Raw genomic sequence first — 12,218 nt, 5'->3', positions numbered from 1 at the left:
TGTGATGGCTTTGCCATCAGCCCTTTAATACTCAGAGGTCTGTTGACTTAAGCCTGGAGCCAGCCTTGCTGCATTGAGCATTATATTAAAGAAAACCATGTCCATACTGGTCTTTTCTCTTCCTGGAACCTCCCTGAAATGTGAGTGACTAGGCATGTCTTTCCCAAAAAGAGAACAGCATTGTTGCTTGAAGAGGCAGTGTGCCTGGCCACGCGGGTACCTTCCTTAGGACTGGCCTCCTACCTCCCTAAGAGTTCAGGACCCCTGTGCTACAGCTCTCTATGTCATCCTTGGCTTTAGAAATGTAAGAGATGGAAGTCCCTTGTTATACTTTATTTCTTCAACATACATTTGTGAGCCTGCCATTAGATTCTTCAGGGAGACAGACCTCTGGGGTAGGTAGGCTGTGAGCAGCCCGGTTAGAAGGTAGACTTGCAGGGGACTGACTCACATAATTGTGGAGATAGGCAAATCCAGACTGCTGATCCCCAAGTTGCCTTCATAGACCTTTAACTGGATAAGGAAGGGCAAATAACTTCATCCATCCAGATGTTCCTGACAATCAAAAGTTCCCACAAAAAACAAAACAAAACACTAGGAACATTTAACTGTCTCTGCAGTGTGGCCCGTCCAATGGTTTACCTATTACTCTTGTATTTTAATCTTTAATATTTGCCTGCGGGATTGCTGGCTTTGTTGCCTGCTTCTTGAGTAAAGCTGTGAAGTTGTGGTCATGGGGTCTCTGTCCCTAGAGGCCTTCAGTTCCTCTGTGATGCTTCCCAGTGTCACCTGCTGACTGTGGGGAAGGAGGGATAGGAACAGTGTGTCCTTTTCCTCCCTAGGAAGTCGACATCTTGGCACACAGCACTCCGTTTAAGGAAGAAGTCTGAGAAGAAAGAAAAAGACGGCAAAAGGGACGGCAAGCTGGAGAACGGATACAGGAAGCCACGCGAAGGGCTCAGCCACAAGGTATCTGTGAAGGTGCGTGTGAGAAGCCGGGTCTGGTGCCACTCCGAGAGGAGGCTAGGGAGGGTGAGCCGCTGTAGGCCCTAAGTTAGAGCCTGCTTGAGGACGCTCTCCCCTCTCCCTGGGGCACATTTACAATGGCTCTGTGCAGTCAGTCACTTAACTTACACCTGCACGTATCACCTGGCCATGTGCAGCTTCAGAGAATGTGTGATGAAGTAGCATGTTTGTGAGTAAGAAGATAAACTCTAGGACGTGGCAGTTCCAATGCGTGTGACAGCAGTACAAGGTGATTGGTCCTACTTGATTCCAGATAAGCCAAGCTCTTCCACCAGTAGCTGTAGCCCTGGAATCAGAGTAGTCTCCCGGAAAACAGCTCCTGTTTTTAGTAATGCCTGTTTGCCTTTTCCATTTCAGCTCCTCAACCCCAGCTACATCTATGACGGTGAGTCCTGTTGTCTTTCCTCCAGTCTGAGGGACCACAGACCTGCCGGCTGTCTGTCAGAGCACCGTGGCCCCGTACGGGGCTACTCTGTGGTGCTCTGGTTTCCACTCGTGTGTAGAACCACCCTATAGAGGTGTAGAGAGATGCTGAGGATAACTGGCATTGACCAAACTCCCTTACCTTCCAGTTCCCCCAGAATTCATCATCCCATTGAGTGAGGTCACGTGTGAGACAGGGGAGACCATTGTTTTCAGATGTCGTGTCTGTGGCCGCCCCAAGGCCTCAATCACCTGGAAGGGCCCCGAGCACAACACTTTGAACAGTGATGATCGATACAGCATCTCCTACAGGTGAGGGACCACTCTGGAGCAGCTCGCTGGCTAGGGCCATGGTTGATCAGTAACTGGAAATGCACTGTCGGAATCATCTCTTTCCTTTGTCACCCTGGGCATGTAGTCTGTGGGAGAACATTTCATATGTGGGGAGGGAGATAGAGCTGGTGCCAGAAGGTGCTGAGCGTTCCTGATGCCTAGTGTATCTTCACATGTGCCACAGTGACGTTGGGGAGGCCACTCTGAAGATCTCTGGTGTGACCACAGAAGATGACGGCATCTACACGTGCATTGCTGTGAACGACATGGGTTCAGCCTCATCTTCAGCCAGTCTGAGGGTTCTAGGTAAGCTACCTGGGGTGGAGCACCTCTGCGATCTCTCCTGAAGTCTGGTGTGTCTGCCACACTTGGTGTGCTAGGAAGCTTAAAACAAAAGGCCGCATGTGTGGATTTCCAAAGAGGCTCAAATAGCAGGCATTTGAGTGCCATTGATCACTTGAATCACTGGAAACTGGTCTGAACTGGAATGCAGTGCTTTGGTGCCCAGGTCCTTTTATGCTGGGGTTAACTTGGTTCGTGAATCATGGGAGTGAAAAGTGGGAAAAGAAGTAGTATCTTCTAGGCCTGTCTCAGACCCCAGTACAGCCCTCACTCAGTGAGGCGTGTACTGCAACAGCTCGGTGAGTGTTCCCAGGGGCCTGCTTGTGAGTGGCCTTGGCACCCCCACATCCCAGCAGGATGCTGTGTTCTCTCCAGTTAGCCTTGAGCCCTGTGGACAGAATCCTTCCAAACCCTCTTGGATTCTTGTGGTTGCATTTGACATGGAGGGGTGTTCAGAGCAGGGCATGTATGGACTGGTTTCCAGCAATACCCAGAGGCTAGCCGTACTACCAGGCAACTGCAAGTGCCCACCTGTCCTCAGCTGCTCTGGGTTTGGAAACTGCCTCCAACAGGGACAATAAAATCCCCAACTAAATGGCGAATTGGGTTCTAGAGTACCCTATGTGTAGACAGTAAGCCTAATTTGTCTCATATTTTTACTTTATTAAATCATAGAAAGGGTGTGTTGTGGCCATGGATGGGACTGTGACCTAAAAGAGACCAAGATCATGAAGTTTAAAGTAAAGAACCATTGATTTTTCTCATTTTAAAAAAGTTCAATAAATTGTAGAGTTGGTTCTTAGTAAGCTACTGCTGACAGCTCAGAGTGACAGAGCTGTTCATCCCTTGGGGAAAATAACAGAAAAGAAAATAAATAGCTCTTCCTGTCACAAAAATCTTCAAGGTCTTTAGAAAAATGCCATCTTGTCAGATAGGCCACTAGATCTTCTTACTATTTCCAGACTGCACCCTGTGAGAAACCACTTGGTGTTGCCATGTCTAAAAAGACTGGCCCTCTGGGCCAGAAAGCCAGAAAGAGCTGGGGCAATACTCGGGACACAATCCTGTTACACAGGACAGCTCACTCACTGGTGTGGACTAACTAGCAAACATTCAAACCCCATACCACCAAGGCCTGCAAACCAGGCGAATGAGTTCTAGGCCAAATTAAGCTACAGGGTCAGACAGACTGTCTCAAAAAAGACAAAGGCAGGCAAGCACTCCAGAGCAACAGGAATGCACAGGTGTCGAAAAGGATCACTGAATAGTGTATACACTCCAGAGTCAGTGACTAAGATGAAGTCCTCACTGCCTCCGAGGGCCCTTGGGTGAGGATTTAATATTCTCTATTTTGGATACTCTGGTGTTGGTGAGATGCAGAGATTAGAAGGTTCTATACAGCCATACCAACACAAGAGCTCCAGCACTGGCCACCTTGGCCAAGGAGTGCTGGTGCTGGGAGGTGTTTGTTCCCCATGGGAGAGGCGATGTCCACTCAGTGACCCAGGGCAGGAACATAGGAAGGGACCACAGCCCATAAGGCCTTGAAAGATCAGTCATATTGGGTGTGATTTAAGGAATGTGTGTTTGCTGATAACTTGGTAAGCAAAGGGAAAGGAGGGGTGAGCCAGTTCTGCCTGAACTGGACTAGAACATCAGTGGAGAAAGAAGAGCGGGTGAGTAGGGTCCGTAACGCTGGCCACTCTGTATAAGGCTTGAGGGGCTGCCTGGTGGCTGAGGTACTAGGTTGAAAGTCACAGACTTGTCAGGTATGTCACTGCACACCTGTAGTCCCAGCACTCAGGAGGCAAAGGCAGCAAGTTCAAGACTAGCCAGAGCTAATAGAGCAACCTCATCTCGAGATAGGGGGAAGAAATCATATGCTTAACAACTCCTTTTTGTTGTGTTATTTTCTTTGGAAATTCTTTCTGCAAACAGCTGTCATTTTTAATAGCTTCTTAGTTAGGGGTGGATTCTGTGCCCACCTCTCCTCCATGCTGGATTTTTTTTTTTTTTTTTTTTTTTTTTTTTTTTGGCTTGAGCTTGTTCAGGTTTTGTGCATGCTATCACAGTCTCAGTGAGTTCATAAGTATATCCACCTTGTTGTTTCTGGAAAATGCTATTTCCTCAAAATTGCCCGCCATCTCTGGTTCTTACAGTCTCTTTGCATCCCCTCTTCCACATAGATCTCTGAGCCCTGAGAGGAGGGATGTGATATAGGCATCCCAAGTAGGACTGTGCGTTCCCAAGTCCCCCTCTCTGCACACTGTCCACCTGTGAGTCTCTGTACTACCTGCCTTCCACTGCAGGATGCTTCCCTGATGAGCACTGAATGGCCCACTGATCTGTGGGAATAGCAATGTCATTAGGACAGACAAGATTAGAGAAAACATCTGGTCTCCTTTGGACTCATATAATACCACATTTTCTATTTAACAAGTGACTTCCAACTACATGTATGATAAAACTGTGTGCAACATATTTATAACTTACATACTCTAAAAGACAACATTAAGAAGACACAATGCACCCTCACCGTCTGAAAGCTGTCTGGGAAAGCAAGCGTAGTTTGCAAGCTGTGAGTCTGGGTGAACAGGAGGGACTGACTATAAATCAGCTCTGTCAGGCTAGAGAGATGGCACAAGGGATAAAAGCAACTTGCTATACAAGCATGGTGTTCTGACTCCAATGCCCAGAACCCCATAGCCAGGGATGGTTATGGAGATGCCTGTTACCCCAGTGCTATGATGGGCAAAGACAAAAGGGTGGCTGGGGTTTGTCAACCCAGCTTCAGACTCAGTGAGAGGATATCTGTAGGAAGTAGGCAGATAGTGACAGGAAGGAACACCCAGTGTTCTCCCCACGAGCAGCACTACCCACTAGAAACAAGACTCAAGTCCAGTTTTACATTTTTAAAAGCCAATTGATTTCACTAACATTTAACTTAATCTAATATATCAACAGTAATTGATTCTAATGTGGAATCAATACCTATACATCATCATGAGACATTTCCAACCTTCTGTCCATGTTAAATCCAGGGTCTCAAGCATGTGTCTTACTGTGGCCTGTGGACACATGTGGTGGCCATATTGGACAGTACAGGTTTGTGATTTCTGATCAAGAAGCTCTGCTTTGGTCCACTCAGGAGCTGACCATGGTGACTCAACACCTGTCGTGCCAGTACTTGACAAGCAGAGACAGAGGATCACCAGTTTCAGGCTGCTGACAGAGAGTGACGCTATTATTAAAGGAAAAAACCAATGCACTCAGGAGAAATGGTGTTCTTTTTGCAGGTCCAGGGAGTGATGGGGTCATGGTGACCTGGAAGGACAACTTTGACTCCTTCTACAGTGAAGTGGCTGAGCTCGGCAGGTATGATGTGAAACCCTGAGCCGCTTCCACAAAAGTAAGATTGCTCATTATCCCATGGTGGATGAACAGAGAATGTTGCCATCAATAGGACTGTCTTGAGTGTGGCATTAGTGGCAGAAACAAAAGAGAGGAAACATTTCTTCTAGCTCGTGTTTTTAGAAGGTTTCAGTCTATCCTGACAGGAAATATAGCATGCTCTGTCATAGGGAACGTGTGGTGGAAGCTGTTCACATCAAGGCAGAGCAGAAGCAGAAAGAAACAGCAACCAAACTCATGTTTGAATGTCAAAGGCCCACCCCTGTGAGCGCCTCAGCTAGACCTGCTCCTCGTGGCTTCACCAGCTGAAAACTAAGCATTGAGAACATGACCTTATGGGACCAGTAGCACCTTAATGGGCTTTAAGCACTGGGAAGGGATCAAAGTAGACTTTAGGTAGGATTCCCAGAATGAAGGCCTAATGCCATGGGCTCTCCATTGATGGGACAAGCTAGTTTCCCCACTAGCTAGGTGCCGCTCGCGAAGGAGTTCAGAGAAGCGCACACGCATGCTTTGTAAACTTCCTTCTCTCAGATTGCCAGTTGAGACATGCTGACTATGCACTCGTGGCACAGTTATTCCTAGAGTCTTGAAGGGGTTACACCTTGATCTGATGGAGCATCAGGCAATTCTTGACTGAACAAAGACGTTTGAACATAAAGAGGCTGCCTCTCTCCAGCTGAGGTTGCCAAGGCCTGGGAGGCTCATCAATGTCACAGATAGACAGCCCCCTTCTAACTTCTGGCTGCCTTCCTTACTACACAGCATTCACCCACATGTGTCCCCAGGCAGGAGAGGGTCAAAGTAGACTGCTGATAACAACCCTTTGGGCGAACTTTCGCTTGAAGTCTACCATTCTAGTGGCCACACTGGATCACGTGGCTTCTGTGGCGTCTACCCCGTTTACATATTGCTGAACATCAAGTTTCACTCCCACTTGGTCTTCACCGTAATGGTGAGCCAGTCCTCATAACACTGCAGATTGACTGGGTAGGTGTGTTTGCCCATCCTTCCCCGGCTCATCCTCACTCATGTCTGAGTCTTTAAATGGATGTAGAACTCTTTCTACATAGACATTCACCCTAGGCTTCCCCACATAATGGCGGAGACGTCCCAGAAGAACAGAAGTAGAGCTTGCCCAGTCTCAGAAACCAGCAACTGTACTCTCTCCACATTCCACTGCCTGGCAACTGTGGGCACTTACCATAGCCTCTGAATGGTGGCATTCTATAGGGGACAGAGCTGGAAACTGTATGGTGGGGCCAGGGTTCCCTTGAGCTGTCACTGTCACCGCACTCAGGTCAGGAAGCCCAAAGAATGCCCAGTCCCAGCATGAGAAACAGATGCTGCCTTTAGGAGGGAGGAATGGCAGCCCAGTAGCTGATTTGACACCGCATCCCTTCCACACAGGGCCCAACAAAGTAAGGTCTGTGGGTAGATGTCAAGTCACCATCCCACAGAGGTGGTCCCATGCCCTTTCTCCTTGGCAAATTTTACAGGGGCAGATTTGCTGTGGTTAAGAAATGTGATCAGAAGGGAACCAAACGAGCGGTGGCCACGAAGTTTGTGAACAAGAAGTTAATGAAGCGTGACCAGGTCACCCATGAGCTCAGCATCCTGCAGAACCTCCAGCACCCCCTCCTTGTGGGCCTTCTTGACACCTTCGAGACCCCCACCAGTTACGTCCTGGTTTTGGAAATGTATGTACCCTGTCTCCCCCGCCCCTCATCCTTGCCTCAGCTCCCAGAGCTTTTGCTCACCCTGTTTGTTCCCAGAGAAAACAGGCTCTGTGGTTTTAGAAGTCTTAGAACTTCTACAAAGACAGATTTATTGTCAGAGACTACCATGTTGGACCCTCCACTCATGGCACAATCATCAGAGTGCTGGGAATTGAACCTGGGACTTCTCCAAGAATAACCAGTGCTCTCAACTGCTGATCCATCTCTCCAGCAACCTCATCCTTGGTATCTTTAAATGCACAGCCACTAGAGATCTGTTGTGAGCTAAAATTATGCAGTGTGTATGTGAAAAACCAGTGTCCTAGCCCAGTACTGGCCTGAAAGCCCCATGTGGAAGGCTCTTTGGTAAACTTGATGACCTCCAGTTACTGCCCACCTTCCATGGGGATTCTGAACAAGAAAAAAGATCCTCAGAGTTTAGCAAAAAAAAAATCAGCACAGCCTTGGTCTGAAGTTGCAGCTCTTTCAGCGGTAGATTTACTTTATGGATGGGGTGGGATGCTGAAGGGAATGTGTTTATTTTGTAGTGCAAAGCTGGTCCCAGGGCCTCACGTGTTCCTGGCAAGGACCAGACCACTGACCTATACCCCCAGCTCTCCGACTCTTATTTCTTTTTATTGGAAAGTTGCATGGTGTATTACTTAGCTAGTTTTCTGTTGCATGACAAAATACCATGACCAAGGGCACTTAGACAATAAAACACTAAATTTAGAGGATCACCATTCCATAGGGTTAGAATCCGTGACCATCATGGCTGGAAGTATGGCCGCAGCCATGGTGCTGGAGCAGTAGCTGAGAGCTCACATCTAATCCACAAGCACAAAGAGGAGGAAGAGAGCTAACTGGAAATGGTGTGGGCTTTTAAACCCTCAAAGCCCACCCTCAGTGACATACCTCCAACAAGGTCACATGTCCTAATCCTTCCCAAACCGTTCCACCTACTGGAGACCAAGCATTGGAACATATGGGGGCCATTGTCATGCCACCACCGCAGTGCAGCCTCGTCAGACTGTTAACAGAACTGCTTTCTGTGAGGGACAGCCGTAATTTCCCACTAATGACCACTCCTTGCTAGACAGGTGGTTGATCTTCCCATAAACTTCTGTTTTGGAAACAGTAAGTGTTCCAAGCAGCCTCCATCCAATAGAGGCTGTTTACACGCCTTGGGGCCTCAGGAAAGTTCCATAGCTCCCCTGCCCATTTTCTCATGTCTAAAATGGGGCAGTGCAGCACCCTTCTCCGGGTATTGAGGTTGAGTGAATAGATGCCACTAAACGTTTACTTTCGAACTTTGTATTACTAAACATTAGTTCGGATTAGGGTAACTTTGGACTAAGCATGCATGTGTTGCCCTGGCATGTGGTTTTTATAACATGATCTCATCCTATCATCATGTGGCATGTTTTATGTGTAAGGAAGCCTAGGCTAAGAGAGGCGGTGACCCCTGTTCTTGCCGCAGTTATTTACATCCAGATGTCTGCTGGGCATAGGCGCTGCCTGGCAGCTTACCGTAGCAACACACAGTGAGGTTCCAATCCCTGACTCCAGCTCTCCCCCAGCCGTTTCCCCACGTGGATCTTCTCAGTGTGGGGCCAGGAAGCCCCTCCCTGTACCATGCCATCCAGTGGAAGTCCAGCTCTGAGAATGTGGGCTGATTTCTCCCTAAAATGGTCTGCGAGTTGAAAGGTGACAATTGTCCTTCTTCCCATATAGGGCTGACCAGGGACGCCTTCTGGACTGTGTGGTACGATGGGGAAGCCTCACCGAAGGGAAGGTCAGAGAGCACCTGGGGGAAGTTCTGGAAGCTGTCCGATACCTTCACAACTGCAGGATAGCACACCTGGACCTAAAGGTTGGCAGGCCCAGGGCTGGGCAAAGGCATGGGCTTTGAGAGCACTAGTATAGATTCCTTGACTTTCCCTGAGATGCCTTCAGTACTGTTCCAAGCTGGGAGGTCCTAGTAGTTAAACCTGTTGGGTCTGGAGACATTTAGGAAGTTCCTGTCAGTGCTGCTGAGTTAGCATGGGACCCACCCAGTCCAGGATGCCTTGGGGAGAGAAGACAATACAGTGCTCAGAAAGGCCATTTAGACCCTAAAGCTGAGAACTGCTCGCAGCTGAGCAGAGGGGGCTTTTCCTCTCCAACCTGTTCTGTCATTGGGCCAGAGAGCTTCCTTAGGTGACACTCACCTACCAGGTTTCCAACTCGCCACTGGATCTGTCTGCCTGTCTGTCTGTCAGACTGAGCATGAGCTAGGGATGTCTGTCAATGATGGTGTCTCTTCTTGTGTTGCAGCCTGAGAACATCTTGGTGGATCAGAGTCTGGCCAAGCCAACCATTAAACTGACAGACTTTGGAGATGCTGTCCAGCTCAACACCACCTACTACATCCACCAGTTGCTGGGGAACCCCGAGTTTGCAGCCCCAGAAATCATTCTTGGGAACCCTGTCTCCCTGACCTCAGACACATGGAGTGTTGGAGTGCTCACCTATGTGCTGCTCAGCGGCGTGTCCCCCTTCCTAGATGACAGCGTGGAAGAGACCTGCTTGAACATTTGCCGGCTGGACTTCAGCTTCCCGGAGGACTACTTTAAAGGAGTTAGCCAGAAGGCCAAGGAGTTCGTGTGCTTCCTCCTGCAGGAGGACCCTGCCAAGCGTCCCTCGGCTGCACTGGCCCTGCAGGAGCAGTGGCTGCAGGCAGGTAATGGCAGCTGCAAAGGCACGGGCGTCCTCGACACGTCCAGACTGACCTCCTTCATTGAGCGGCGCAAACACCAGAATGATGTTCGACCTATTCGTAGCATTAAAAACTTCTTACAGAGCAGGCTTCTGCCTAGAGTTTGACCTATCTTGAAGTTCTTTCTCATTCTCTTTCACCTGCCAATCAGCTGTTAATTTGAATTTTGAAGAGGAAACCAAACCAAACTAAGTGACCGGCTGCCTGCTGTTCATCGTGTGAAATTGCATTCCAAGTGAGCTGTACTCAGTAGCGCTTGGGCTCGGAGCTGCAAGCTGCGCTGGGGTGGAGGACCTTCAGTTACACTCTGCAAGGGCAGAGATCACATCGCTGCATCACAGTATTTTATTCAGGTTTCTGCAAAAATAAATAAAAAGATACTTTTTTAAATGAACATGGATAGAATTTTACAAATTTAACATTTTCAAGATTTATTCAAGGAAACATGCCTATGTTCAAACCACTGGTGTTACACAAAACAAAGATACTGTGCATTTCTGGGAAAGACTCACCAGGTGGCAGCCACTCCCATGGCCTCAGCCAGTGCTTGGCGTCCACCTGGCACAGAGCTTTGCCGGCTGCCTCATCTACGTACATCTCGCCAAGCACAAGACTTGGCTTCTGAAATAATGTACGTTCAACCTCAGTCTTTTGCATAAAATAGAATGAATGGTTTTGCTCTGATGAAATGTAGGCCTTACATGTATATACAACTCTTCCTGCCTTCCGTCTGGCATCCTCCCCCCACCCCACCCCTCCCACCCACCGCCTGGGCCTTCCTGTGGGGGCGGCCAGAGGTGCCTGCCCATCCAATGAAGACTTTGGGTTGGGTCCAGCCTCACTGTCCCCCCCCTCCCCAACCCCATCCCAAACCGTCCATCAGATTGTTGAACGGTATACAGTCAGATGAAAATACTGTAAATGCACTCATTGGGGGTTTTTTGATTTTATTTCATATCATGTGCAATGTTGTGGCTTTAACATTTTCTGCAACTATTTATGAAGACTTCTGTTGTACCTGTAATAAATATATAGAAAAAGCACATACTTCGCCAGTGAGCTTTATGGTTCCGTGTGTGTTGGGGATGGGTCGTAGCCCTGTGCCATCAGTTCGAGGACACTTAACTCTTCGTGAAAATTGTCAGTTTTGAGGACTGTAAAAAGTGATTTCATACTCTGAAAATAAAACTGGATAATAGGATAATGTTTTAAATTTTATTATGCTATTATTCAGAATGCCAAAGTATTATTTTTTCCCAAAATCAGTCGGAACATTTACTACTTTTTAGACTTTTTGACATTCAACTTTCTGTATAAAAATTGGCTGGATTTTCAGCTTTTGGTAAGAAAGCCAATTAAGTACTGGCCACCCTGAGGCTGGTACCCAGTGCCCGAGTCACTGTGGCAGAGCTGACCCTGGCGTGAGAAGTCCTAAAACATAAGAAGTTGGGTTTCTGGCACGCTTGAATTTTTTCTGGATGTCTTTTTATCTTTATTGTGTGAAATACACTAAAAAAAAAAAAAAAAAAAAAAAAAAAAGATCAGCTTGCTTCCCAAGCCAGCCAGACATCTGGGTCTTGAGCCATAAACTGGCAAAATTAAGCTTTGCAGTTTCCGATGTATTTTATTTATTCTTTTGTTGGGTTTTTTGTTTGTTTGTTTGTTTCTTGTAAAATTGTACAGAAACTTTTTAAAAGAAATTGGATTCAAAAACTGGATGTGTATCCGTAACCTCATAACTTTTATTTGTGTACTGTTTCTTTTATCATTTCAGTTGAATTTTTACGTTATTTTTTGCATGTATATTTCTTTGTACAGAGACCTTACATGTTTACACATTATGATGTGATGTAAATATTTTATTTTGCCATCAGTTATTTTAAAAAATTAAACATATTTGCCTGATTTTGGTGTTAGGCTTTTTATTTAAATTAATTACTGCTAAAACAGAGAGGTCCCTGAGAGATATGGGGGGGTCCTTTTGGAGGGACGGGGCAGATTGTCATGCTGTGAGGGTGAGCTGGTTCAGGCTTACAGTCAGACACAAACACACTGCTGGGGTGTGGCCAGCATATCAGCTGCCTTTGCTAACAGAGCCTTAGCTCATCTGGTGCACCCTTGTTTTCCTGGTACCCCGTTCTCCTGGTACCCTTGTTTTCCTGGTACCCCGTTCTCCTGGTGAAGGGAGTTTCATTCCCGCCTGTTTC

At 47.5% G+C, this 12,218-nt stretch overlaps 1 protein-coding gene across 3 annotated transcripts in view; it reads left to right on the top strand.

The window, feature by feature from the left end:
* Trio (trio Rho guanine nucleotide exchange factor) overlaps positions 1 to 11,916 on the top strand; it is a 284,459-nt gene extending 272,543 nt beyond the window's left edge. For 2 of the 3 annotated variants that reach the window (XM_051182598.1, XM_051182601.1), the window contains exons 50-57: positions 843 to 981; positions 1,384 to 1,411; positions 1,599 to 1,761; positions 1,967 to 2,088; positions 5,421 to 5,499; positions 7,035 to 7,235; positions 8,988 to 9,126; positions 9,570 to 11,916. In XM_051182598.1, the coding sequence (XP_051038555.1) occupies positions 843 to 981; positions 1,384 to 1,411; positions 1,599 to 1,761; positions 1,967 to 2,088; positions 5,421 to 5,499; positions 7,035 to 7,235; positions 8,988 to 9,126; positions 9,570 to 10,118 (1,420 nt within the window). In that variant the 3' untranslated portion in view covers positions 10,119 to 11,916. The remainder of the gene's footprint in view (positions 1 to 842; positions 982 to 1,383; positions 1,412 to 1,598; positions 1,762 to 1,966; positions 2,089 to 5,420; positions 5,500 to 7,034; positions 7,236 to 8,987; positions 9,127 to 9,569) is intronic. The other variant, XM_051182600.1, reaches the window with a different exon arrangement.
* Positions 11,917 to 12,218: the final 302 nt, after the last annotated feature.

Source organism: Phodopus roborovskii, unplaced genomic scaffold, assembly GCF_943737965.1.
Source record: "Phodopus roborovskii unplaced genomic scaffold, PHOROB, whole genome shotgun sequence".
NCBI lineage: Eukaryota > Metazoa > Chordata > Mammalia > Rodentia > Cricetidae > Phodopus > Phodopus roborovskii.
Note: the sequence above shows the minus strand (reverse complement) of the source record. Positions and strands in the feature narration are given on the sequence as shown.